General features: G+C 39.5%; 1 protein-coding gene across 12 annotated transcripts in view; it reads left to right on the top strand.

Annotated features, from left to right (window-relative positions):
* RBMS3 (RNA binding motif single stranded interacting protein 3) overlaps positions 1-26,629 on the top strand; it is a 724,789-nt gene that overhangs the window by 371,205 nt on the left and 326,955 nt on the right. For 9 of the 12 annotated variants that reach the window (XM_064444222.1, XM_064444221.1, XM_064444226.1 and 6 more), the window contains one exon: positions 250-419. In XM_064444222.1, coding sequence (XP_064300292.1) covers positions 250-419 — 170 coding nt within the window. The remainder of the gene's footprint in view (positions 1-249; positions 420-26,629) is intronic. The other 3 variants (XM_064444223.1, XM_064444230.1, XM_064444232.1) reach the window with 1 other exon arrangement.

The raw sequence follows: 26,629 nt of genomic DNA, 5'->3' as shown, positions 1-26,629 counted from the left end.
CTAGCTAATTAAATTCCAGATTAGAAAATACAGTAAAATAATGCACCTCACAGCCATGGCTAAACCCAAAATCTCAGCCTTGTTTTGTGTTTTGGGCGGGTGTGTGTGCTGCAGGAGTGGGCAGCTGGAGGTGGGCAGGGAGGGCAGGACAAGAACGCCCTCAGTGCATAGCTCTGGAGTTACCTGGGTAAAGCACGTGAGTCTGCCATGCGTTCATTTTCCAGTAACAGCCTTTTTATTTGTTTCCAGCAGTCCTATGCACCAGCTCCCCACCCCATGGCTCCTCCCAGCCCCAGCACAAACAGCAGCAACAACAGCAGCAACAACAGCAGTGGAGAGCAGTTGAGTAAAACCAACCTGTATATTCGAGGCCTTCCACCCGGCACCACTGACCAGGACCTTATCAAGCTGTGCCAGCCGTAAGTGCACTTAAAATACTCAGTGTCTTTCTGTAGGAAAATGTCAAAGCTAGCCTTTCTGTTTACACTTATGTCTGTCCACAAAAAGACATCAGAAGCCTCCTGCACTTGAATAACTGCCATTATTTCTTTAGTTTGAACAGCTAATTAATGCCTGTTGAAAACCTTCTGGTAATGAGTTTTGGGGCATAGAGAGGTGAGGTCCTTCACATTGACTTCTGTTTATTTTAATCTGATTTCTTTCTTATGTTAAAAGGAGAATTTGCATGTCAAGAAAACCTCCCTAATGACAGATTTTATAGTTACAATGATCTGTGAATCATAACCTGGTGCACAACACAAAACATGGGTGTTCCCACCTCAGACTTTTATCACATCTTTTGATTGCTGTGTCACACATTGCGGGGCTCAAAGATTAAGAAGCATGAAACCCACTGAAGGTGGCCTTGTAGCAAACATCTAATTAACTGCAGTCCCACTGAAAACTGATGATGGAGAAAGTAGCACCTTCTACCACCCTATTTATCTTGAGAGTAATGTTTGCAGATTGTACTGAAATATATCAGTTTTATTTTGTTTTATTCCTGTTGAAACTGGAGAGGCACCAGAAGGGAGCTCTTTGTTCCTCATTCATCATCAACACAACTGTTTCCTAAAATGTTGCACCCTGTTACCCCTGCTCACTTGACTGAATGTAGCGCCTAACATAAGTAGAAATGAGAACCTGGTTGGATTTCCAAAGACTTGATTACTATTGATGACAAGTGGGAGGGGAATAATCCAGTTTGAGATTCCAACCTGGGATCACCTGGGTGGAATTTAGGATAACACATTTTTTGTGTTGAAATAAGAACATGGAGAGATTTGAAAAATAAAAATCCACCCCTGTGATTATACAGAACTGCAGTATTTTGCCGTAGAATAGTCAATTCCAAAAGACAACAGTGTCTCTGATATGTTTCATCACAAATCAGCCTTTCAAATAAGGATCAATAAATTAAGTTTGATAAAGTATGGAACAGTCTAGGGCTGATCTACTGACCTGAATCCAAAAGGCTGTTGTTCTGAAGCTTGCAATAGGAGTAATGATTTAATGGGATGTTACAATTTTATGTCATTCTGCGTTTCCTGATTTTGACCAAAAATGCTGAAAGGCTTCCCTAAGTATGCTTTATGTCGACACGGCTGGCCAGGGCTGGAACTAGCAGCCTTACTGAAGCGATACCTGAACTTTAGCAAAATTATGTGAGCTTGAAACACTTTCCTGTGACTTTCTCCTGCTAAAGCTGCTACAGGTAGGACTGGCTCACTGTTCACTGGAGTTTGGCATGCCGGTGATTTTTCATACTTCATGCAGGCTGAATTGCGAGTGTACCTGTCTGACATTTGTACAAACTACATTCATTGACACTTCCTGCTTGTGACAGTCACAGATAATCCCAGTTCAAGGGCCAGATCCTCAGTAGTTATAAATTGACTGTAGTCTGCTGACGTTCAAAAAGCTATTTTGCTATACATCTTCTTGCAGTCTGACCCTTTCCAAGTTCAGACAAATGCTCTCAGCTGAGCAGCTGATCGGCATTGAACTAAGTATTCCTAGAGGAGCCTCACAGCTTTGGCGCTTAGTGCTGCAGTCACGGTGTGGGGCAGAAGTTGGCTGTGGTACGAGCAATGTTACTTGAATCATCAAGTTCAGAGAGCCTGTCCCTACCCCTTGTCCGCGTATGGGAAGTGCACATAAGTATCTGAGAGCTTCCTTTCGGCACTGTGGCAAAATTTTTAATGTGTTCCACTAAACTAATCTGGTCTATGATTAGAGGGCTTTGTCTTGCTATCATGGAGTTCCTGTGGGAACAGATGCTCTTTAAGGAAAAATGCTGACATACATTTTGCTGATTTTTCTATCCTTTGGCTAAATGGAAGTGAGGAGAAACCAGACAGTTGTTCTGTCTTTTTTTTTTTCAGAATATTAAAAGTATTGATCAAAGCAAAGGCGAAAGACGATATAGGAAAACTTAAACCATCTGAAAATATGAGAATTTGTCATGGCAGCATGTAGATTTTTAAAGTAATATATTGCAAGACATTTTCTTTACCTTTGCAGGTGGTTATTTAGTAGAGGTAGACAGAAGTCCAAATCCCTTCTTTCTTCCCCGCCCCCCAAAATGCAGTCTGTAGAGCAGCAATTTGGTGCTATGTGAGAAAGACATATATTTGTCTCTTCAGAAATGGTTGTCTTCTACAGAGCTCTCTCTCAGCTTACATGGCTGGGGTCTCATCACATGCTGAAACTTCATGTGGACAGGGATTCACAGAACAACAAAGATGCTGGCTCTTAGGCTTCCTGCGTAGAAATATTAGCGTAATTTACTACAAGATGTGAGTTGGAAACCTGAATTCCAATCCATAAGCCATATTATTATTTTGCGGTACAGGATTTTTGGAGAGCTGCCTTTAAGGAGGGTATTCACCAAAGCTAGCTTATGTGCAGGACACCGGTTCCCTGAGGCTAACTGCCAGTGCCTAAAATGAGCCCTTCTGAACCTATTTCCTCCACTCCAGCATGTGACAAGGCTGCCAGCAGTACAACTGTCACTTGCAGTGTCTGACATTTGGCAGGTCTGAGGAATAATGTTCTGAACCCACAGTATTTCTCTCTCAGAACTACAGGGAATGCTGGAAATGCTTATGGTTATGTACGTTTATCATAGCCCATCCCATCTTTAGGTTTACTCCAGGAAGGAGGCCATCCTTTAAGTGACCTGTAACATTTTTTATTTAATTGCATTTTGCAGTGGAAGAGAAAGCCTTTAATCAGAATTGTTTGATAAAGAACGGGGCTGTTTTGGTGAATCTTGCCTGCTTTTCTGTATTTCTGTGGTATGTTTTTAGGTGGTGTGTATCGCACACTAAGCAGAAAACAGCAGACTGGAGTACCATTGATGCTTGAAGTGCAGAGTCCATTACACGTGATGTCAGACATTTCTGACAAATGTTCCGACACTATCAAACCTTTTATCAATTTAAGAGTAACCTTGTCACAGTAATCTGTCAAACTGTTCATATAACTAAAGGAAAACAAGTCATCATAGGCTGTACAGTAGCTCAGTAAATAAAAAAAAAGATTGCTTCTGGAAGATTTTCTTTTTGTGTGGTTCTGCTACTCAGTATTTAGTTTAACATGTGCCCAGCAAAGCTGCATCAAATTCTCTTTTGCAAGCTGTTAGGTTGCAGTGTATCTTTTGGGACTTTATACAATGACTCTGTCAAAGGTTGCTTTGAAAAAGAATGAATAGAAATGTTTAGCAAGCAATACTAGGTTGTTCTTTTATGTATGTATCTTCTGGATTTTCACAAACACTGAGTAAAGGAACTTCCAAAAACGGACCTTGGCACCTCTTAACCTTTCTTGAGGTTTTTAAAAAAGAGGCTTTATACCCATCTGTGATCATATGGATCATCAGAACTTATTAGTCTAAAATTTTTATTTTTAAAAATTTCATGAAAATAACAGTAAATACCACGTCGTTATCTTTTATTTCTCTGAGGTACACAGACTCTGCTGGTGCAGTGGTACACGCCGTTATACATGTATCTTTTCAGTCAAAATATGCTTTTCATTAAAAGGAAAGATAATCAGCTATAAATTTTTAAATTATGGATTATGGACAGAAAAATGTGCATGATGTGCCACCGTACAAGCAAAATATAAATTATCTTTGAAATGTTCATAATCTGTCACTCTGATTTTCATGCATCGTCTTGTATTCCATCCAGAAGAATTCCAAAATTCTCTTAGAAATGTACACAGATGTTTTAGTCCCCTGTTAGTATACTGGACACATCCCATTCTTACTAACTACATCCCGGTGGAGATAGATTGAAGGAAATCTCACACACGAATTAAACATTTGAGCTTTATTACTTTGAAACATTTTTCATTTCAAAAACTCACAGTCCGTGTCTCAGGATTTTGGTCTTTCTGTCTCTCTTTTCTTACATGTTTGGACTGAAGAAGATTTAGACCTCAAATTTTTTAAAAAGATACAATAAGTTTCAGAGAAGAGAATGGGAAATTAGGAAAAGAGACATGAACTGTCTCTCCCACTGCCCTCCAATTAAAAAGAACATTTGACTTAAAACCTTGTGGGCTGCACTATTAAGACATTGGCATATATTCAAAAGATGATCCCTGTCCATCTTGATTCAGTCATGAATTTTTCATGCCCAGTCTATAGTCTGAAAGAAAGCTACTTCAAACTTCTAGTGTTTGATAGTTTAAACTTACATACGTTTTTGTCCTGATTTAGTCCTCCCCCCCTTGCACCTATAATGTACCTTCAGAAATATTCTATTTCCATCTACTTTGTTGTTCTTGTTTGGATTAGCTATCTCATCACCCTTCAACAAGTTTTGACTTCTTTGTGGTCCAGGGTAAAATTAAAGGACTTTATTAAAACAACAATAGAAAAAAAAAATCAAAACCTGAAGAGGAGCAAGTCTGCATGCTGCTCAGGCATATATAGTGTCTAGATCCATGTTTTGTGCAGATTACTCAAGGTTTTGGTTTGGGGTTCTTTTGTTATTTATTTTCTGAAGGTATGATGATTGTCCTTTAACAAGTCATCAAGCGTGAGATTTTAGCCTCTCGTTCCATTCTGAACGTCCTTGGGTTTGTCCCTGTCTGAATAAATATTCGGGCTGCCACTGTTTGGATTCTACTAAAGAGCTAGCCCCCAAGGATAATGTAACTGAGGTTATTAATTGAAAATACACATGTTACTTAAATCCTAAACTACTTTTGAAATGAACTGTGTGCATTCCTTTTGCCACCACAGAAAACTGCCGGGTTCACTGAGGTTTCAGAGGGGTTCAAGGTGCCTTTCAGGACAGGGTGTCTTGTTAATAGCTGCAACAAGTACAACATTTTCAGTCAGACCAAGCTTTATAGCAAGTTCAAGGTGGCCATTTCTGCCATGTGTTAAGACAGTAAGAGTTTGAAATTCCTGGCTATTTTTATTTTCCTTTTCTTTTGTGAAGGAAATGGGAAGTCCATATTATATGAGAACTTGATGAAGTGAAGGTGTGGGGAAAGTTAATTCCTTTCATTTTTTTTAATGCATTAAAATGTTAATTAAAAATTTAAAATAATTAATGTGAACTATAAATAAAACAAAGGTTAACCAAAATAAAATCCCCATAGTGAGATCCAAAGCAAAAAGACCAAAAGAATCCCTGGAGTAAATCCGGTGTTCTACAATGAAGTCAGACCAAATTTGTACCCCATATAGACTGGTGTTCTTATCCTGGCCCTGGTCAAGACAAAACCCAAACTATCTGTGACTTAACTGGCAGCAGAGTGTTAGTCCGTGTCTGCTTTTATGTTTTTAAGAAGTAATCTTTGGAGATATAAAAGAATTTACTGCTTTCTGTAACCTTGTGTCTGTTTAAAGCAAGGAGTACTGAGGATTCCATATTAATTCAAAGAAAACCACATAATCTGCCTCTCCTGTAATTAATATCAGCTGACACTGTTGCTCTGTGGTATAGCAGAGCCTGAAAGGGCATGAAGGTGAGAGTGCTCATTCAGTGTGATTAGCTCATATAGGAACCATGTGGAATCATATAAAGTAGTTCCTGCTTAAATCGTCGTGGATGTTTTGATTCAGTGTATCCTGGTAATATGAGAACTGTGAATGGCTCTGAAGTCTGCTGAAGAGATCAGTCTTCATGGGAACCAAAGAAATGCCCATACTTGAGGAGAAGAAAAAATACAAAACCCTCCAAACACCCCGCCCCCCCCCCCCCCAATATTTGCTTTGTTATACCAAGTAAAATTGGGAGAGCAAAATCCCAAGAAGGGTGTACTGTTGGCCCAAGCACAACAAAGGTGTCCTGCTGGGTGAAATATGTTGATTCAAAGCAGTGAGGGAACTAAATGAGTTTGTACCTCTCATGTGTTAATGTGTCTGTTCACACTGGAAAAAACCACACTGATGGGTTACCTTGGGGAAATCCGTATCCTTCTCAAGTTCTTTGTATCAGGAACTTTTCTTAAAAAGTTTATTAAGAGGGGCAGGAAAGGGAAAAAGTGAATTTCAAGTTAACAGTTTTTCAGTCAAAGTGCTTTTAATCAGGAACCAAATGGTGAACATCAGGGATGTGTAAAGCAGACATAAAAGCAGAAGAACCTGTGAACATGATTTTTAATTCTAGCACTGAAGACATCTTCATAGTGATGGTGCTTGTTAATGCTGTTAGGAACATTGTGGGGTTGCTCTCCGGGTCCGAATTGGTACGAGGCAGTGAACTTGTATTTCATGTGAGCAAGATCTTGGTTTCTGAAATCAGCTGATTTGCAGTTTTGCACTCAGTTATATAAATATTACATCTTTGCAGTGTGTAAATATGGACATGGATGTGCGGATCATTAAAAAATTATTTGTATATTCATTCCTCATTAAAATAATCTCCAAATGTCTTCCATTGTTAAAAACTGACATTAAAGTTGCCCCAGTAGGCAATGAACCGCTCTGTTTCTTACCTAGCCTCTTTCATCAGGGAAAACAAAACTCTAGGTCAGCAAATGCCCACAGTGCTACAGAGGGCTCCATCTGGGATGCGAACGTTCCCATTGTCAGGAAGAAAGGCAGAAAATAATCTGCGTAAAGTAATAAATGAACACCTGCACTCTTCCCTGTTTTGAATGTGCCCGTCTTTTCACTGGAGTGTGACAGAGTGTCAGTGAGAGTTTCTCATCTCCTTTCAAGTTGGATGAACCTGATTTAATGGAAGATAGGGGAGGAGGCAGCAGCGTTCTCAGACACTGCTGCTGAAAACATTTCTTCTGATGAATTTTAATTAAAGTCCTTGCGAAAAAAAACCCCATAGCAAAAAAGAGAGCTCGTAACAGACATATTGAGTCTTCTGTGTAGCAATGTGAAGAGCATGATTGTAACAGCCACTTGTTTTGCTTACTGTGCAGGAGGGCTGTTGAGATAGAAGGAGGGCAAACACACTTAATGAGCTACTTCGGACCTGTTTGGAGATGTGCGTGTTTCCAGTCTTTCCTTGTCCTCTTTCTTTCTCCACTTCTCCAGCATATTTGGTGTGCAGCCACTCAGCCAAGGCATCACCATCCGTCCATGAGGCTATCACCCATTTATTGATGTAGGGATTTAAGAGTCTAAAAATGCTCATGGCCAAAAACTGTCCAAAGGACAGACAGGTTCTGCACAGTGCATATCTGTTAGACAAATGCCTGGTTTCATAATGTGGGTTTTGCTCCATGGAAGGGCCTTCATGACCATGGGACTCTTGACAGACTGAATTTTCCAGCCCCTCAAGGCGTTATGTAAAACTGATGCTCAGTTTCTGCTTTCCAGTGAGGAGACTGACTGATGCCCTGGTGGTTTGACAAAGGTTCCTTCACTGCTGTCCTTTGAGTCATTGGGGTTTTTTGTTTTGTTTTGTTTTAATGGGAATAGTGGCAATGAAGGTTCTGGTTATGTTTGGTTCTTCTGTTTTGAACCTTATCCATGTCTTTCAGACTTGTCTGCATTTCTGGTATTTGTTCTTCTAAGTTCTGTGGTGTCAAGTTCAGTGGGTCTTTCTGATCTGTTGTCCTTCGAGAACTGATGGCAGCAGTGGGAGAGCAGAATTGATGTCTGCATTACATGTGCAAAGAGCAGAGGAGGAATTAGGAAGTTCACTGGCTAGAATGTGGTTTATACTCCTTAGGAGTCACCAACTTTTGGGAGAGGATGCAGACATACTGTTCAAGGTCTGACATTTGGGTAGCAAAATGTGTCTGTAACCTTTCTCTAGAAGGTATGACGCAGATAATGTTCCAATCTGTTTGAGAAATACATTGTCTGAAAGCTTTGCTGGAAGGAAACAATACCAGCTATGCTTAATAATGTCTCCCCCCCTCCCCCCAAACAGCCTTATAACCCCTCACTCCCCCACCCCCGAAACCGGAATAACCTGGACACTGCTTCCAGCTAATGGCAAGAACCTTAGAGCATGCCTGTAATTTCTATACAAGGGGAAGTGGCAGGCCAACTTTGATGGCAAAGCTATTGAATATTATCAGCACGAAAACAAAAATGTCATTGTGTTCAGCTGTAGACTTTCCCATACCGTTCCAAACAAGCATCGACAAGAGCTCTGTGCTATGCAGCATGCAATATCCTTCATTCCAAGTATTTGGTAACTTCCCGGAATTATTTGTGTGACAAGTGCTGCTGCTAGATTTGTGTTAAAAACTAGAGAAGTCTTTAGGTTTTTTTTGTAAAAGATGTTTGCTAGAGGAGGAATTTCTTAGAATTTTTGCAACTAAGTCAGAGGTTTTATGTCTGCCTCGTTATAAAACAGAGACAGGAAAGATGGAACGTTTTCAGCCTAATTTCTAAACGATGTTGATCTGACAGAGATCTGAAAAGGTTTTCTTTTCCTTTGGGCATGTATTTTCTGTGTCCCCATCATGAGCTCTAGGGAAAGTGGAGACCTTTAGATTCTGGTTCTCTTGGAAAGTACCTAGCCACAGCTCTGGGGGCAACCCCAAATAAAATAATGAAGGTAGCAGCAATGTGGAAATATAGGTCCTATTCTGAAATAAGCTCTTTGCCAGCAGACACACAGTCTCCTATAAGCTTCATGGAAGCACAGCAGTCTGTTCAAATAGCAGTTATTGCAGGATCACAGCCATGTTATTGTTTCAGTGTAATACAGGTAATAAGTGCAGCATTTATGGCTATTACTGCCTAGTGATCACACACACAAAAAAGAAAACAGACATGCTTTCCTTACTTCGGCTTCCCAGTTCAGTATTTCCATATACTCCTGGGGTTATAATCCAATTATGAAACTTCAATTATTTTCCATAATTCACTGATTCAAGAAGAACATTAACTTTTTAGCTTCTTTATAGTATGGAACTAGCAATTAAAAGGGATAAAACAATTCACAGATTCATAGAATTTAAGATCCAGAAGAGACCAAGGGATGGTCTACCATTACTTTCTGGTTGATTCAGGTCCTTAAACTTCCCCTATTTCCTCCTGGACTGAATATAGCAATTTATTTTGGGGTAAAGAATACGTTCCAGAAAAGCACACACTCTGGATCTGAAGATATGAAAGCAATAGCAAACCTGCTTCTGTTGCTAACAGTTTGTTCCTGTTATAACTGTGTTCCCTGGTCAGAATTTCTGACTTCCAAATCAACTTTCTGGTGTTGATTTTTACCTGTTGGTTCTTTGTGTAATCAGATTAAGGACCTTTCATATTCTTTTCCTCTCCCCCATCCTCCTCCCAGAGGTACTTATGCACTATAATCAAGTAACTTTTCAGAATTATTTCTTTTTAATAATCAAAATAGATGGAGCTGTTTAAGTCTCTGATTATAAGACAGTTTTCTCCGGTCTTTGGATAATTTCATTAGGGAATGCAGGGGTCATTTGAATGTTTTAAAAAACTAATTATTTGAGGTTAGAAGTAATTTCATATTCATGTTTATGGAGATTTGTTATTATATATAGTTTATGTAGCCATATCTGTTTGTATGTGTCCTTAAGTGGATGAAATGTATCATTGGAACATCAGTGCTCCTAAACAGGAAAAATGATGCTCAAAAGCTGCCATGCTATCCTAACAGGAGTGTAAGGAGGTGCAATATGTGCTTTGTGGAGATCACAGTACACTATGCAGAAGCAGAAGCTCATCTCTCCACCTCTGAGGTTTTGATTACCTTTAATTCTAAATCAGATGCCTGTCCATCCTTGGCTTTGAATAAGAAAAACCCATACAATGAGAAAACTGAAGTACCCTTGAAGCTTTATCTTAAAAAGTAAGGCATTTGGATCAAAGCCATACCTAACAATTCTGTAGAACTTAATTTCTCTACTCATCTTTAATGTGTCTTGTCCCCTCTGCTTTACTTAAATCAACACCCAGTTTAGGACTGTCAATTAAGTGGAGTATGGCTATGAAGTTTTTTAATTACTCTACAATAATTTAGCACAAATATAACAAGATAAAGTTTATTAAGTGTCTTATGAACTGCATAATAAATTAATTTCTATCACATATACAAACATAAAGCCAGTTCAAGGAGCTGAAGGATTCATATAGGGCAATCTCTTGACTCTCCGAATAAAAGGAACTCAACGCAATTTCTTCTAAATGGCAAGGAATACTCATGGCTACAGTGGAACAAAAGAGAATATGACCAAGTCATTGGTGGGTTTTAAATCAAAGCAGGTCAGTATACTCATGCCATGACTTTGCTCATTGCCTAGCATAAGAATTGGACTAAAGACGTGATTGATTTCAGGTCTTACAGACATGGGAGACAGGCTATAATGGTACAGCTATTAAATACTGTCAGCACTTCTAGGACTTCTAGATTTTAATCTCTATTTTCAGTGATTGGTAGGAAAAACCTGGCTTTGTAGTAACATGGATTTGCAATTGTTAGTTCTTGTTAGGTTCCTGCAGTTGTTTATTGGTTGTTACTACACTCAGATATAAACAAGAATTTCACTTAATCACAACACCACATTGCTTGTCCCTGCTGTGTCACTGCCGTGCTGTTCCCCTGGTATGTCGGGGACATGGTGCTGTTGTTAGGTGAGCGCTAGCACCTGAATATCCCACTGGTGCTGGGTAAGTATAGCTCTACCAGCCAGCATATGAGGCGTTTCTTGGTGAGGAAGAGGTGGGTCAGAGTGACTAGAATACATTGCAATGTGCTGTCTATCAGTACAGTTTAGTGTGTACTGAGCCAACTATATGGGACAGACTTAAATTCCTTGTTCTTCCTCATTTTTTTCCTCATTGCCCCCCTACCCCTGTTTTCTTCCCTAACGCAATCCTCCTCTAAAGAGAGATATTTTATGCACAGTAGTCAGGTTCATAATTTGCTTAGTAGGTGCTGGTAAGCAGTGCAAGGATATTGATGAAAAAGCTTGTGTTAAATCTCCCTTCAGAGGCTGCCAGAGAATTGTTACAACTCACATACACGTGGCATTTTAATCTCTCCGCAAAGACTCGTGAAAGGGATTTTTAAAGTACTGCACCACTAGTTAGTAGCTGTCACCAGTGCATGAGGCACACTCTCAGCGGAGAATTTAGCAGCCCTCCATTGCACCTGGAGTCGAAATGTCGCCAAGCAAATACATCTCTATCTTTTCAGGCTGCCAAGTCACGGTAGCACCGTATAGGACTCGGGATGTTGAGCTTGTGAGAGGGATCTCAGCACTGTCAGCAGATTCCTGGGGCTGGGCACTTTTTTTGGCCAGGGGACCTGCTGTGGCAGGCTGTCTGGTGGGGACGTTGAGGCGAGTTCGACACGCTGAGGGCTCACGGGATTCAGGCCGTCTGCCAGCAGTAAAGTGCTCATCGCCTCCTAACGAGGTAGCCCTCCAGCCCTGCTATCAGGAGGTCTGCAGCTGGTCTGCTTAATGGTATTTAGTAACAGTATGTGCAGTAAAGCATGCTCTCCTATTACACAGAAATCCACTAATGCTGGCATCAAGAGCGGCGGGTAATTCAATCACACCCACAAAAATGATATTAACATAACATTAAAGAGCTGTGTAGACTAGCAAAAGACAGGAAATTATGGAGTTCAAGCTTGAAACTTTATCCTTAACTCACCCATATTGTGCCGAGGTACTTGGAAATTTCCATAGAGCGTGTGATTTTATGGAACCTACAGTGGGGTGGATTGTCCTGTTTGTCTGCAGAGGATTTCCTCAGTTAACATCAGCCAGCATTAGTGAGAATTATATAAAGAAATTCTGGCACAATTTACAGAGCATAGCTGGACAATGTGAGCTTTAAACATGAATTTCTTGGCTTAGGCAGTTTACCCATCCCAGCATTTCTGAAGTGCTGCATCAGGCATTAGCTGTGTTGACCTTTTTCGGACCAAGTTGCAGTTCGATAGCTAAGCCCCTCTCCCGATTTCAGAACTAATTTTTAGTTGTTGTGTTTTTGGTTTGTTTTTTTTTTTTTTTTTCTGTTCAACAGTTACTAGAAAGATTTTGGTTTGGTTTAAATTTACCTTTTGACTTAAAGATACTGTTCCTGTTGATTTGAGGTGAAGTCACTGGAACTAAGCTGAATTGTACTGGGGGGCCAGGCGGGGGGAAGCCCTATACCCACTGTATCCATCTTTGGGCCTTATTAGTATTTTTCCTCATTTTTGGTCCTGCCAAAACTAGTAATGCAACTCAGTAAGCAAGATTAGCTTCATCATGTGAAAATCCTTGGTTGGAAATGGAAGAAGAAAAGGTGTTGACTACCCTATCTTTTTCCTTGTGGTTTTCAGTCCTCTGTTGTACCTCCCTGTAGCAGCAGGGAGAAGGGGAAGCCCTTGCAAGGACCCCACAGGTCAAAAAGGAGCAGGGAGTCAATTTGCAGTCTATCCGCAAAATGTTTCTAGGAAAGGCTTAAGCTGTTTTGTGAGTACGATAATTTTATTTTACCTATCAGCATCAGAGCCAAGCAAGGGCTAAAGGAAGAATTGTCTGTCACTCCAAGGACAGGACTTCACTGCAATCAAATGTGAGATTGCAGATCTCTCAGAGATGGTGAAGCCAGCAGGTACGCTGCTTGCAAAGCAGCTAAAACAACAAAAAGTCCAGCACCCAGATATTTTGTCACATCTTCAGGCAGGTTTTGTAGGCTGTGCTAAAATGCATTCTGCCCTTGGATACCCTGATACAGTGCCCAGGTAAAACCAACATGAGCTCAAGTCACATCTGATTTAGAGTTAATTTCCATGTAGCTCTGGGTGAGAGGGAACTACATGGTGGTCATTATTAGGGGGAGATTTAAAAATTTTTATCTAGTGCAGTGGAAGTAAAGCTTGACAGAAACCTGCATGAATTATTTGACTCTTGTAATAGCTCGTTTGGATATTTTTGTATGGTGTTTTCTGGAGATGATGAACTCGAGGTATGCTTAAGCTCTGAGGTTGTTCTGATTTTTCCCCTGTACGCTTTCTGTGCTAAGGAGCTAGGGAAGAGTGCCACCGTGTCTGCCTCTGTGGTGAACAAGATGGTCATTAATGACCATGCATAGAACAGTAGGATGGCTGTATCCTAGGGGAAATCAATTTTCTGCAGAGAGCTGGGCTTGTAAAGAGTAGAAAATTTCCACTGAAAGGAAAGGGGGAAGGGGAGACAAAATTGGCAGAGCAGGGATTAAAAAGTACAAAGGCTTCAAAAGTGAGGGAAGACTCAAAAGGCTTTTTGTTCAAGGTGGACTTCCCCCCCCCCCCATCAAAATTGAGCAGGTCTTGAACATGCTAAGCTTAGAGGTGAGAGAGAGAATGGCCTTCTGGAGAAGCTCTGGGATGGGGGGACATGAGGAGGTTGGGGAGAAGACTGCCTGGGGTTTATACAAACGGTGATTTTTTTTTAAAACATGTTTTTCTTTTAGGCAGCAAACTTGTAAAACTAAATCAGTACTGTGCATTTAACTTCCTGAAGGATCATCTATATTGCGATGCTTCTGGGTTTTAGAGCCATGCGTTGAAACCTGGGAATAGGTTAAAGCTAGCTGAGGTAGCTCCATGCTCTCCTGCGGAACCGGCATGACTGTGGCATAGATGGGTCCTTGTGTTCCTCACAAGGAATGCGTGGATGTAGTTGGGAATTCAGGCTAGGGTCGTTCTGCCATTCTCCACTCTTACACATTTGTGTCTCTTCGCTGAATCACAGTTCCATTGTGGCACTGAGTGTTTCTCTCAACTTTGGGTGCCCCAGTGTCTATGAATATCCTCCCCATACTGTAGTGGTTTGCTTCCCTCTCTTCTTTTCTGCTAATTTCCTGCTGCTCCAGCCTTGCCACTCCCTTGCAGAGAGGCTGGAGAAGGCTTGTTTTCCCTAGGATGCTGTCATTTTACTCTCAGATTTTGAAAAAAAGTATTTCACAGGAGAGATAAGGGAACTAAACTGTAACTGAATTAAATATCGTCATTCGGATAACAGCTCTAATAAGAGTAAATTTGCTTAGACTTTGTAAGTATATTTGTATGTTTATGTTTATGTATCTTAAAAACTTAAGCAGACATAAATCTTTAAATTTCAAACAAAAGGATGATTCTTTTCTGACTCTGCTCAATATTAAAGGCTAAACCAGAGATAAGATAACATTCCCATAAACATGGAAGCTTGAACAAAGGAGCTGTTGTCCTGAGAATGTGGGAATCAAAAAGAAACTGAAGTCTGGACTTAGGAAATTGTTTTACAAAATGAAATGTTGCATGTAGAGTAACATTTAATGGCTCTCAGAAATTGCAGAATGGGAAATCTATAGGTCTTTCTCTTGATCTCAGTGGTCTCTGGAGCAAGACCAAAGAAAGTGAAGGGCAGAGGCACCTGGGAAATTAATAGCTGGAGTGGACCTTTTCTTTTGCTTTGGCTTCTTATTCAAGATGTTGATCTTCTGAGAACTTCCTTTCTTGAACAGCAGAAAGGGAAAGGGTTGGAAACTCCCATGACCTGAATCAGTGGGAAGAAAGGGTGCAAATGCTGTTGATGAATAAGATGTTTCAGGGATGTGTAAATACATGGCTTGGTACTGCAAGTGCTTAGTTTATGAGAGTTTGCCATTGGGTGCATTCAGGACTGTCCAGAATATGAATTTAGATGTTTATAGTTGTAAATATTTGCAGACTATAGCTCTTGTTTCTTGTAGAATTTATCTTTGACTCCATGAAGACTGTGTCCTTTCTACATTGGTTTTGAGCTTTCATTGCTTCTGATGGATGTTCAAATAGCAGTCATCTTGCCGCTAGAAGTGATAATTGTAAATTCTGTGTTATTAATTTTTAAACCCAGCACATTTCACGGATTATATTTTGGCTGCTGGAATATAATTTATCGGTATAGGATATACTTGCCGTTTATGTGTATAATAGCAGTAGTGAAGTGAGGAGTGTCACTACAGGGGTTTTTATGAATCTTTAAATCCAGCTTCTTTTATAAAGTGGGGAATAGAACATAGGGTAGATTTGTTCATTGTTTTGTTTTGTGGGTGGTTTTTTTTTTTCTTTGCAAGGTTGTTTTCTGGGACCCAAAACATGCAACTGCCAAGCAGTGTTTTTTCCCTAGCTGAGGATGTTCACTAATATTTGATGAAGGTGTTGCCCTTGGTGTTGCTAACCCTCAGAAGTTTATTGCAAGGTTCACAATATTTGTTTCTTAAACCCTTAGATCCTGAGGCATGTGATGAGATGGGAATTTCAGCTTTCAATTTAAAAAAAAAAAAAAAAAAAGAGTTTCTCTCCGTCCTGACTGTAGAGGGGCATGAAAATACAACCTGAGTCTACCACAAAGGCCTGAAATATACAAGTAAAATAAAAAGATGTCTCGAATGTATTTATTTCCTCATTATATTTTAATACCAAAAGTTAGTTTCATAACTTCTTGATGTAATAGTGAACATCAGGAATTGTCAGTACTATACTCTTTGGCCTGTTACAGAAAGAATTGTGGGTTTATCCCAGTGAATCACTGTTCTCGTTCTCTCTCTCAAAGTGTGCCCAATGCTTAGAACGAGGTCTCAGTTTTTCCACTGGTTTGAGGATTATGTTGTATTTAATTAGTTTACTTGAAGGCACCTGAAGCCAGCAATATACAAAAGATTCTTCTTGAGGGCTCCCAAACTACTGAAGCTAATTTGCTTCCAAATCCAGTGTTACTGATCAGATTTCAAGATGTGCTTACTGTGTTTTTCAGTGAGTCTTCTGTTCCTGGGGTAAAATTTCTCAGCAGAAATGTGAAATATTTAAATTCTTGCTCCTTCCTCCAGATCTGCCCATGTATACTTAAGAAAGGACGGGTTAGATATCACATCTTTTTTCATAGCTCTCCATCCAGGGTTCTGCCTGGCAGGACCAACCAAGTGTCCTTTTAAGGACAGAAGACACTGAGTATATAAAGAGTGTATTTATTTAGCGAATCCCATGGCTTATTTATCTCCTTCCAGGTCCACGTTGGCTGTTCTGGGTGCAAGCTGAACAACAGCAGAGCACAGCAATTGCCAACGTTGGCTTTTCTTCTGTCGGAGACTCACAGGTGTCCTGTGAGAGCAGCTGGCACAAAGCCTGAGTGAGGAGTTTTTGGTTGACTAAGATTTTGTTTGTCTTAGGCTCATTGGTTCTCAGAAGTGCTGACTGACGAGCAGGGAGCTACAAGATGTGCTAATTATGCCATATTCCCTGCCCCTTGATGTTATCTTAAAGTGTAACTTTAATGCTCAAAGACAGAAAATAATGATGCAGCTGCTCTGTTGGTGTAAATTGGGGCAGCCCATTGGACCCAGGGAGGCACCACGTTTCTGGAAACCAAAAGCATGATCCAAAGTGCAGTTTTTAATAAGCCCTCCCTCTCCAAAGGTATTTACCAGCCTGACACAGTGAGGCTAATACCTTCAATAATGTCCACCTTTCTTTGGACAATAAAGTCTGAAGAATTATTTTTATAATAGACGAGGGTTCTAAACTAAGTATCTTTTTAAACCTGTAAATGTGTTTTTGTAACAAGTGACTCTTCATTTAATGCTATATTTACCTGCAGGTTTTTAAACCATTTTGAAAGCATAAAAAAATTAATACACGATTTATAAATTACCTATCTGTATTGCATGCCGGGCAGCTTCACCTAGTTTGAATTCTATTGTTGACAAAGCTATCACTTAAGAGAAGGTCTCGGAGAATACCTGCTTTGGGACCCTGGCCTGGGACTTGCGGTGAGTTACCAGCAAGAATAGGTTTGTAAAACTAATTACCGTAGTAGTTATAGGCCTTACTCTGAGGAAATCATAGCACTCACTGACTGGAAACATGCACTTGCGTGTCCTGTGTAAGTCTGTTTACTGTATTGGGGCTGTAGGGAGGACTTTCCACACTGAACAAGCACATTAATTTATGAGCCTACAAACATGCTTTAACCTTGAGAGATGTGGATTGTCCTATTTAAGTTCAACTGGGCTTCTTACATGCCTGAAGTTGTACATGTGCAAGAGTATTTGAAAATATCGTGGACAAATAGCTTATTGAATCCATTTTCACACCCTCTCCTGAGGCTGTCTTTATGTTACAGAGTTGCCCAAATAAATGGACTAAAAAAATCCTTGCTTTTAAAAGTGTACTTAGTGGAGTTAAATAAAATTCAAAGAAACTCAAAACCAGAGGTATTCTGTCCCAGTCCTGGGCAAGCAGTGTGAACTTTTGTCCATGCAATTATAAAAATCTAAATCCAAGCTCTTGTTTCTCCTTGAAAATTTTAGGCAGAGAAAAATGTGCTCCTCTGTACCACTTTTGCTGAAGTTCGGCCTTTGGAAAATGAATACAACTGTAACATTCCAGCCCTGGAAATAAAAGGATTAAAATAAATATATTGAAGAAAAAGAAGCAATTCTGTGATGTAGTTCCTGAAATATGTATTTTGCAATGTAAAAACCCCAAGAAACAGTTCCTCTCAAAACTACGTTGTTTCCAAAGACGTCCCAAGTACCTGGATTTTTCTAATTTGTAAATGATGAAATGGGAGCTCTGTGAACTTACTCACACATTTGATTCAAATGGCCTCTGTGTGAACTCTATAAAATGCTTTAGCTTTAAAATATCAGTTTGAGTTCGTGGGCCCTGGTGGTAGCTGGAGTTTTTGATTTTTTTCTTTATTTTCTTTTCTTTTTAATTCCTTTTCTTTTCTTGGCTATTATTGGAGAGCAACCATCTGACTGCAACATATATATGTATATATATATTTTTTATAATATGTTGCAGTCATTGAATTCTTTTAAGAGTAAATTGTTTTAGTGAAATGTCAGAAAATCTGCACGAACCAAACGCTCAGAATTCCCTTGAATAATGAGGCTATTGTTAAATGATTGAATACTTTAGAGATTAATATCATGGTATGCTGGCATGCTGGTTCATACCAACTGTAATTTAACAATGAATCCTCCATAAGTAAGCAAGACTGAATGAGAAATCGGATACAAGACAGCACAGCATGCAAGAACATACAAAGTAAATAAGTTCTACACACAGGAATGATATGTTGGGGGGGTTATTTCCACAATATCTGAGGTAACTGAATTGTTGGATGGAGGAGATTCTTCAGGTTTGAAGACCTGCATAATTTTTTCTTCCAATGCAATGAGCAATGTCTTTATAGCAGAAAAGATAGGTTTTGGATATTTAAATTCTCCCCCCCCCCCCAATTCTTTGAAAATTAGAGTATGACTGGCATTGTCATTTGTGACAGGCTACAGTAAACCACATCTCATTCTGTGGAGGGTTTCAGATCCCTAAGCTGTCTTCCCGATAATGCATCCTATCATTATACAGAAAATTTAGCGGCACTGCTGAGTGTCTGCAAACAAAAGTTGCATTTTATTTTTTTAAGACGTCTGAATTCTTGCAAATATGGAATAATTAGTAGTTGAAGATTTAATGATGGCCCAGAAGAAGGACTGAAGTGTTCTGCATGAAATCATAGTTATTCATTTGTGCATGAATTTCGTTTTCCATACTTAATTTAGCAAGTGTAGAATATTTTGCTAATTAATTATTAACACTGGTTATTTGTCATGGCAGAACTGTTAAGGAAAAACATAGCTTTCTACCAAAGCAAAAATATAAATGTCAGACTTTTAATTTAAATGTGATATACAATAATGTAATCATGTTTTAAATAGTCTTAAATAGCTTCAATATTCAAACATACAGATATAATATGAATATAATATATAGCACTAATTCAGTATAAACAGCGTTTAGAATAAAAGCTGCAGCTAAGAGGCAAGTGTCTTACTTGCAACAAACTGGGGAAAACCACTGTAAAATGTCATGCTTTTATGGGGAGTGCCACTTTAGTAAGTGGCATTTTATTCTGTGTTGGGTATCAAGAGTATGACAAATCTGCAGCCTTATTATAAGGTGCTGTGAATAGGATTTCAGCTTGTACTTACTGAAGGCAATGAAAAAACTGCCTTTGATTTCTGCAAGTGTTGGATCAAGCCACTTAATTTCATTTACATGCAGACAAAAAAAAAATCTTTTTTTTTTTTATTTTGGCAAGGAAAGGAAAAAGACTACAGGAAAAGTTACCTTTGAACTACTAAAGTGATATACTTCTTACAGGTCTGAAAGTTCAAATATTTTTTTTTATTCCAGAAATCTAACATCTGTTTAATTTACTTTAACTTCTGTTTTATCTGGCTTAATTTCCCAAGTACTGAAAACAACTACAATAAGTCTCCAGAGCCTGTACACTTTCATATGGGACTATTTTTATAGAGGTGCATATAATGTTTCAGTATATGAATGCAGATTAGTTGGAATAGGAAATATGACTCTCTCTTCTCTGGTAAATATCTGTGTTGTCTTGTAAATATATTTTGAACTTGAATGGGAGACGCCACTATCATTTTAGTGAAGATGAAGGCGAGATGCATTCCAGTGCTTTAATAGCAGTGGTTTTTAGGAACACTGGAAAGGAAAACTAGCATTTTTACAGCAGAGGGATTTTTTTTGGTTGTAGGTATTTCTACACAGATTTTTAAGGGGTTTATTTACAGTGTTCTCTGCCCTAGGATGTTGACATTTTACATGTAGCAAACTTCACCAAAACTACCAAGTTTTCCATATTCTTCAATAAAAGAGCACCAAAGGATCTAACACAGCTGTTCCAGGGCTGTATTAGGGTCCCATGATTGGAGCTAAATGGTGCTTGCATCTTCTTGTGAAAAGCAGGATTTCTGAATTTGATCTGTGAATGCAGTGTAAAGTAAATGGCATGATCCGTGATCTGAAATAGCCTTTTAGGTTCTTTCCTCTGAACATGGGGCTGTTATTCAAGTGAATGGTATGATCTTAGGTTTTATTTGTCTAAATCAATAATAGTGTTCATAAGCATATGCATATTGTTATTTTATGTTTTTTTGTAGCTTTTTTTTCTCTCTCATACTTCTGAAAAATATATTTTCAGTGGACAGGGGGTGATGGTGAATAATAGGCCCATGTATGAATCAAGTCACTACACCCTTAGTGCCTGTACCAGAAGATATTGAATATGCATACATTCTTTCAGTGATTCATCAGGTTGCATTCTCTTGAAAATTCACTTCTCACAGATGCTACAATATTCATTGCTGTCTGCTTAAAACTGGCCTCCTAACTGTGTTGTTAGGAGCAGAAATACATGGTCTGAGTTTCAGAATTGCTGAGCAATACCTGCCCTTACAGAATTCAGTACTAATGACTCAGGAACCCTTCTGAAAGTCCAAGGCTGTTTTAGATGTATAACCAAAGGATTTAAGAGACCACCCTCCCTTTTTCTGTGCTGTTCTTGAAACTCTTGGACAAGTTGATGCTCTAAATTGCTGTACTAACGTGTATTATATTTAGTGAAGGAATGATTTTTGTAAACTTGACAGTCAGGCTGAAGTAAGTGGAGAAGACAGAGCAGCTGAATGTTGAACTCTTACAGAAGTATGGTCTTGTTACTCCAGTACACCTGAGGTTCCCTGCAACTACCTCCTTCTGTTTGTTCCCCAAGTCACACACTGGTCTGTAAAAACAAAACGTGCTCTGAATGGCATGAAGTTTGTTGTTGTATTTTTATATGAATAAAAGCATTTAGTCTTAACTTTTCCCCTTTTTTTTAAATTAAAAGCAATACACAAAGAAACAACAACAAAGCAGCTCAATCTTTGTTAATGGATAGAACAGTAATGTGTTAGATTTTTGAGAAAAAATACAAGCATTGAAAATGCCACATAGTAGATGAAATGCCCAGAAATGATCATGAAAATCAGAACTTTCTGACTGAATTTCCCTCTGGTGTATATTTGGATGTCTTAGGTTCATGTGGCAGTGTATTATAGGAATAGTGTCTCTCTGAGAAACCCAGCAGCAGTTCCTTCTGTACTTTAGGCTTTCATAATGTGGGCCTTTTTTTTTCCTCCCAAAAGTAATGATTTTCCTAACAGTCTGCTTTAAACAAAATATACCCAGTTATGCTATTTATATATTAATTCACAAGAATGAAAGAGCCTCAGAATTGCTTATCTAAATCCAATTACTGCTGGTCAAATTCATCCCAGTACAAAAGTTCCTGAGATAAAAGCATATATTACCTAAATGCCCAGAAATGCAGACTGTTTTCAGTTGGGTGAATTGTGCTCTGAGCAATGCGTAAGGCCTTGAGTGAACCCTAACGCCGGGGATATAATTATTAAGCTCTCAGCTTGGAAATGATGTGGCAACTCCATTGGTTTAACTAAGCAAGGAAGAATTCCATACACCAGTTACTTGGGTTTAAATCCCGAGTTTATTTAAAACATACAAGCAGTAACTGGAATTGGGCAAAAGCTGTGTTTTGTACAAGTCTGTGCATCTACCACCTTGTAGATGAGGACGGCAGTGTGCGTGTAGCACTGAGTTGGGTGAGTGGTGAGAGACTTGGCCTGTCCAGTCCGACGGCTGTTTTGCATTACAGGAGTAGCTGCAGCCAGCCCAAAGGCTGGCTTAAAGGACAGAATAAGATGTAACTATCCCAGAGGCTTTTGTTTTCCGTAGCGCTATAGAGAAGCTAGAAAGTTTGAGTGGCCACGACCTGACTGGTCATCCAGGAAAATCCCTTCTTTGACCCAGCGGCTCTTGTTGGGGGCTGTGCCTCAGCAGGTTTCCCATCTTGGTTTATTGCCTGCCAGGAGTGGGGTGGGCTGAATCTCGCTTCCCTCGTAACCCTGCTTGTCCACTTGCCTTCCCCTGCACCCCCGGCTTCCCTCAGGCAGAAGCAGAAGTTGCTTGAATCCTTTGTGTGCCTTGAGACGGCAAATTTCCGTCAGTCTGGGGTCGGCGTGGGCTGTGGGAAAGGTTCCTGCATCTTGCAAATGGTATCGCTTGCAGCTGAAGTGCTTCCTTCAGGAACTATCTCCATTTTAACAGCAGTTATCAAATAACTTCCTGGGAGCGACCAGGTCGAGCTTTGTCTGCAGTGTAAGTGCTGATCGACTGCCTGCCTGCAAGCTCTTGAAATGATCTATTGATACTGCAACTTTGATGTGCGTTAAGGTTTTATTCTGCATTGCTTGCATCTTTCCCAAGTCTGCTGAGTAGTCAGAAAATGTGGGGTGTAGTGGGATGGGGCTCTTGAGAGTGGTTTTTGACATAGCTCTGTAGCCAGCACTGAGCAGGGAGATTGTCTCTGTGCACAGCGCCGTGGGGTCTTCCCTTAGTCTTGCCCTCCATCTGACACAGTGTGTGTTAATGCCATTTAGTAAGTGAAGTGTTTTTAAGTGACCTTTGTAATTTTAATAGTGGATATCAGATGAGTTGAACGCTTTCACCCCAAACTGATAGGTACAAGAGAAGGTAAAAATGTTTATATTTGTAAGAAGGTACAACAGGGACAACATGCGATTATACTACTCTGGTATACTCTCCCAGTTTCTGGCAGTATGTGATGTCCAGGGCCACAAATGTGTCTTTGGTTTTAATTTCATCACAGATTTTCCATCCTAGAAGTTGTCTGATAGTTTTTTGTAGAGATGCGCTCTGTGGAGCATCAGAGTGGGCTGTGGCAATGAGTTCCAGAAGTAACTCTCTCTTCTGGTTAAGTACCACCTTCTGCAATTTTAAAACCATGTAATTTTCTTGGCAGTCTTATGTATTGTGAGAAACAATGAAAAGAACTAGCCACCATCTTGCTGCACAGGTCCTTCTTTAATAAGCTGAAGTCCTAGTCTGTGTAGCTGCTTCTGACATGGAACCGCTTTCAAATATCTGACCACCTGGTTTGAAATTAAAATTATTACATGGGAAAACATTAAAAGCGTAATTGAATATAAAGGATTGAAAAAAAGCATGTAAACAATTTTATTTGTGCTTACTATGCATTTAGACAACACTTTGGGAAGAATATAATGAAAAACAGCATGTTGTATGGCTGGAAATCTTTTGAATAGCAATTTCAGTTCAGATATTCAGTAGACGCATTCTTGAGGTAGCCATCTCACAGATTCATGATGCCTATTCCCTTGGATACTGTGATGCAGTAGGTTATCCTTAATGATTCAGTCATTGTGTTGAAGGGTTGGTAATAAGGCACTGAGATGAACTCGGATCCACAATTATCTTTTTCTGACTGGAATTTTTGATTCAAAATCTTAGAAAGAATGCCTCCAGGCACTGTAACTCAGGAGGAAATTAAACAGTGCTCATGTTTTCTCACAAGTAAACCATACCTGGTATTGTTTACATTAAAGATATGAGTAGTTTGTAGAAGAGAGGTGTGCAAACTGTTCAATATTATAGTAGTTTCTATTTAAATGTAAGAAAACAAGAGGCCAGCTCTTGTGATGCACCTTATGCTTATTTCTATGGACGTTTCCGTTGTAGAATACATTTTTGGTACTTTGGGGTGAAAAAAATCACACTTAAAGGTTACACAAACAGAAAGCCGAACAACTTCGGAGAGGAGACGTAACTTGATACCTCTCTCCACACATGCAAGAAAGAAATATGACTACATTTGTAGGAACAAAATACCATCCTGATTTCATGAAGCACACAAACCAACATTCGTCATCAGAACTGATGCTCTGATTACTGTAAAATAATTACTTGAAATATTTAGGAAAACAGTGTCCAAATTAATTCCATTTACTTTCTTCTGGTAGCGCTCAAGGTTTATAGTGGTAGATTGAATTGCCCGCATATGGCTAATTGCCTATTACAGTGTTTGTTATCGTGGTGCCTCTTACCACTCTGATGTCTGCTTTTGCAAATGTGAAGGTGTGCACGTAACTTCACGTGCTGGAGGAAACCTCTTCTGAACTGTACAGAATTATTGCTGTGAGTAAAATCTCCAGTGTAACTAAGTGTTTGCAGGATCACAGTATGTAGCAAATAACTCTGGGAAATCTGTAATAAAAGCAGTGGAACCACAAATGCCTGTCTCTGCTGGCAAAAATATTAACTTTTAGCTCTCACGTGGCTTGGATGAAACAACATATCAATTCATTAGGAGTGGCTGCACTGAAATGGAGGTTGGGTGTTAGTTTTTGTTGGCGGAAGTTTAGGTAGGGGTTGTGTTTTATTTGAGGTTGTTGTGGGTTAGCCGCTGATTTTTGTTGGATTCTTTTTCCATATATCTGTCAGAGGCCCTTTACTGTACAAGATAGGCATGTTTTTGCATGTTTTTCATGTATTAGGTTTTAAATCTAAATAAATCAAATAAATGAAGATGCACCACATGGGCCAAATTTCCTGCTGGGTAAGTTGGCCCGCTGAACAACCGTAAATCACTCTGGCACAGAATTTGGCTTTGCCTTCTTAAGAGGTGTGCCCTGATGTCTTTGAGGCCAAAGTCAACGTCAGGTATTACCATGAAGAATTATAAAATTAAGTGGAACATGAGTGAGTATAAAGGCCCCAATTCTGGAAACTCCTGAGGTTAGAAAACCATGTGATCTCATGGTTAACGTTAAATATGTAATGTGTGTGTTTAGAGTGGAGTCAGCTATGGCAAAATAGACCCACAACTACCTGCTCATGTACCCATCATGGCAGAGTGTACAATGGATTATGCCTGCCTTCAGAGCACAAAATCCCTCCTGTCTGTAGAGGCAGCAAGAAAAAGAGGGTGTGTGGAGGGGAGGAAGGCTCGTGCAATTTTTTTTGTTCCTAAAAGATGGCTGAATTGGGGCTCAACTTAAATTCCATAAACTGTTAATGCCTTTAGGTCAGTTTTCCCTCCTTCTGACTGGTTTCAGTCTGAAATAAAACAAAGCAAAGCATGTTTTTCCTCCCCCAAAAAATGAAAATAAAATGGAAACAAATGCTTTTGTGGGTTCTTAAGAAAAGGCAAAACAGTGAAAATGGAAAGTCTCACTTTGCATCAGTCATGAAAACAGTAAAGAGAGATGGAGAGGCAGTGGCCTTTGTCTAAAGCTGAGTGTTTACATGCCACTTACAGTGTGGAAACTTAAGCTGAGAACTTTGTCAGGCACAAAATTGCCTCAAATCTTCTTTGCGGGTACCAAAGAGTATGTTCCCAGGCAGGCTGTTCCCAGTCTTTCCTGTTGGTGCTGTACCCGCTTCATGATGTATTTTAAGTGTTTTTTGGGTCGCAGACTGAAACCCATAGGTCCCTTTTCCCCTACGAGTGATGGTACCATCCTCTCTTTGGCTCCCTGCCTTTTTTCATGTGTCTCTCCCCCCCCCAACCCCCCGGTTTACTGGGTATGTTTACAGACTGGTAGGAGCTAGTAGAGTATGGCCTTGGATTATGTGGTACAGTGCTCCAGCTGTCCTTAGAGTCCTTTTCTGTATAGTAGGAGGCATGGGTTTTCTACTGAGGCAGAAAACGGAATTACAACAAGGTCTTCTAATCCTGGTTTCTGGACTTCGAATAGAATTCACTAACACCAAATTTATGTTGTTGTTAATAAAGATTAAACAAATAAAACTTGGTCTGCCATACATTTCAGTGGTTTATAATTGATGAACTGTTGGTTATTTTCCATGGTGTTGCTTTGTCTTTAGAAGGTACAATTTTATTAAAATATTTTATAGTAATAAGTCCTTCATTGATTGCAAAAGTGTGTTCCGTGGAAAAGTCTTCCAAATGAAACCCCAATCTATCAAAGTACCAGTAATGCTTTTTTTAAAAAAAAATATGGGAATGGACATTTTAGAGAAAGTTGTCTTCAGTGAAGCAGGGACCAAGACATATCAGTGACTTGAGAAGCAAAATTGTTTTCCTTATTCTCCTAAAAATTTATATTCAGCTGTAAATGGCCATCTGCTGTGATCTTTCACCAGGGTTTTGTGATACTCTTAAGTCTGCATTTTTAGTCTTAACCTCTGTGAGGTAAAGACAGATACATATTTTATGATGTAGTTGCTTAATGCACCAGGTTGTAGTTGCCCGAAGTCCTTCTTCATCGAGTCTATCAAGATGCGGTGCAGTGCTGTGCTATCTGTGGCAGGCAACGTAAATTCAAATAAGTATTAACATTCACCTTGGAAAGAGCTAGGAGATGCACCTAAACCTCAAAGCTCTGTTTACCTAAAAAAGAAATTTAGAGTGTATATGCGCAGGCATGGATGCACACAGGAGCACAGTTGTGTGTGCATGCATGTAAAAAACCGACCATGCCTCCTGCATTTTTGTT

The sequence above is a fragment of the Phalacrocorax carbo genome, chromosome 2, assembly GCF_963921805.1.
Source record: "Phalacrocorax carbo chromosome 2, bPhaCar2.1, whole genome shotgun sequence".
In the NCBI taxonomy this organism is placed as follows: domain Eukaryota; kingdom Metazoa; phylum Chordata; class Aves; order Suliformes; family Phalacrocoracidae; genus Phalacrocorax; species Phalacrocorax carbo.
The sequence above is the reverse complement of the archived record's forward strand: the minus strand, read 5'-3'. Positions and strand labels throughout refer to the sequence as shown.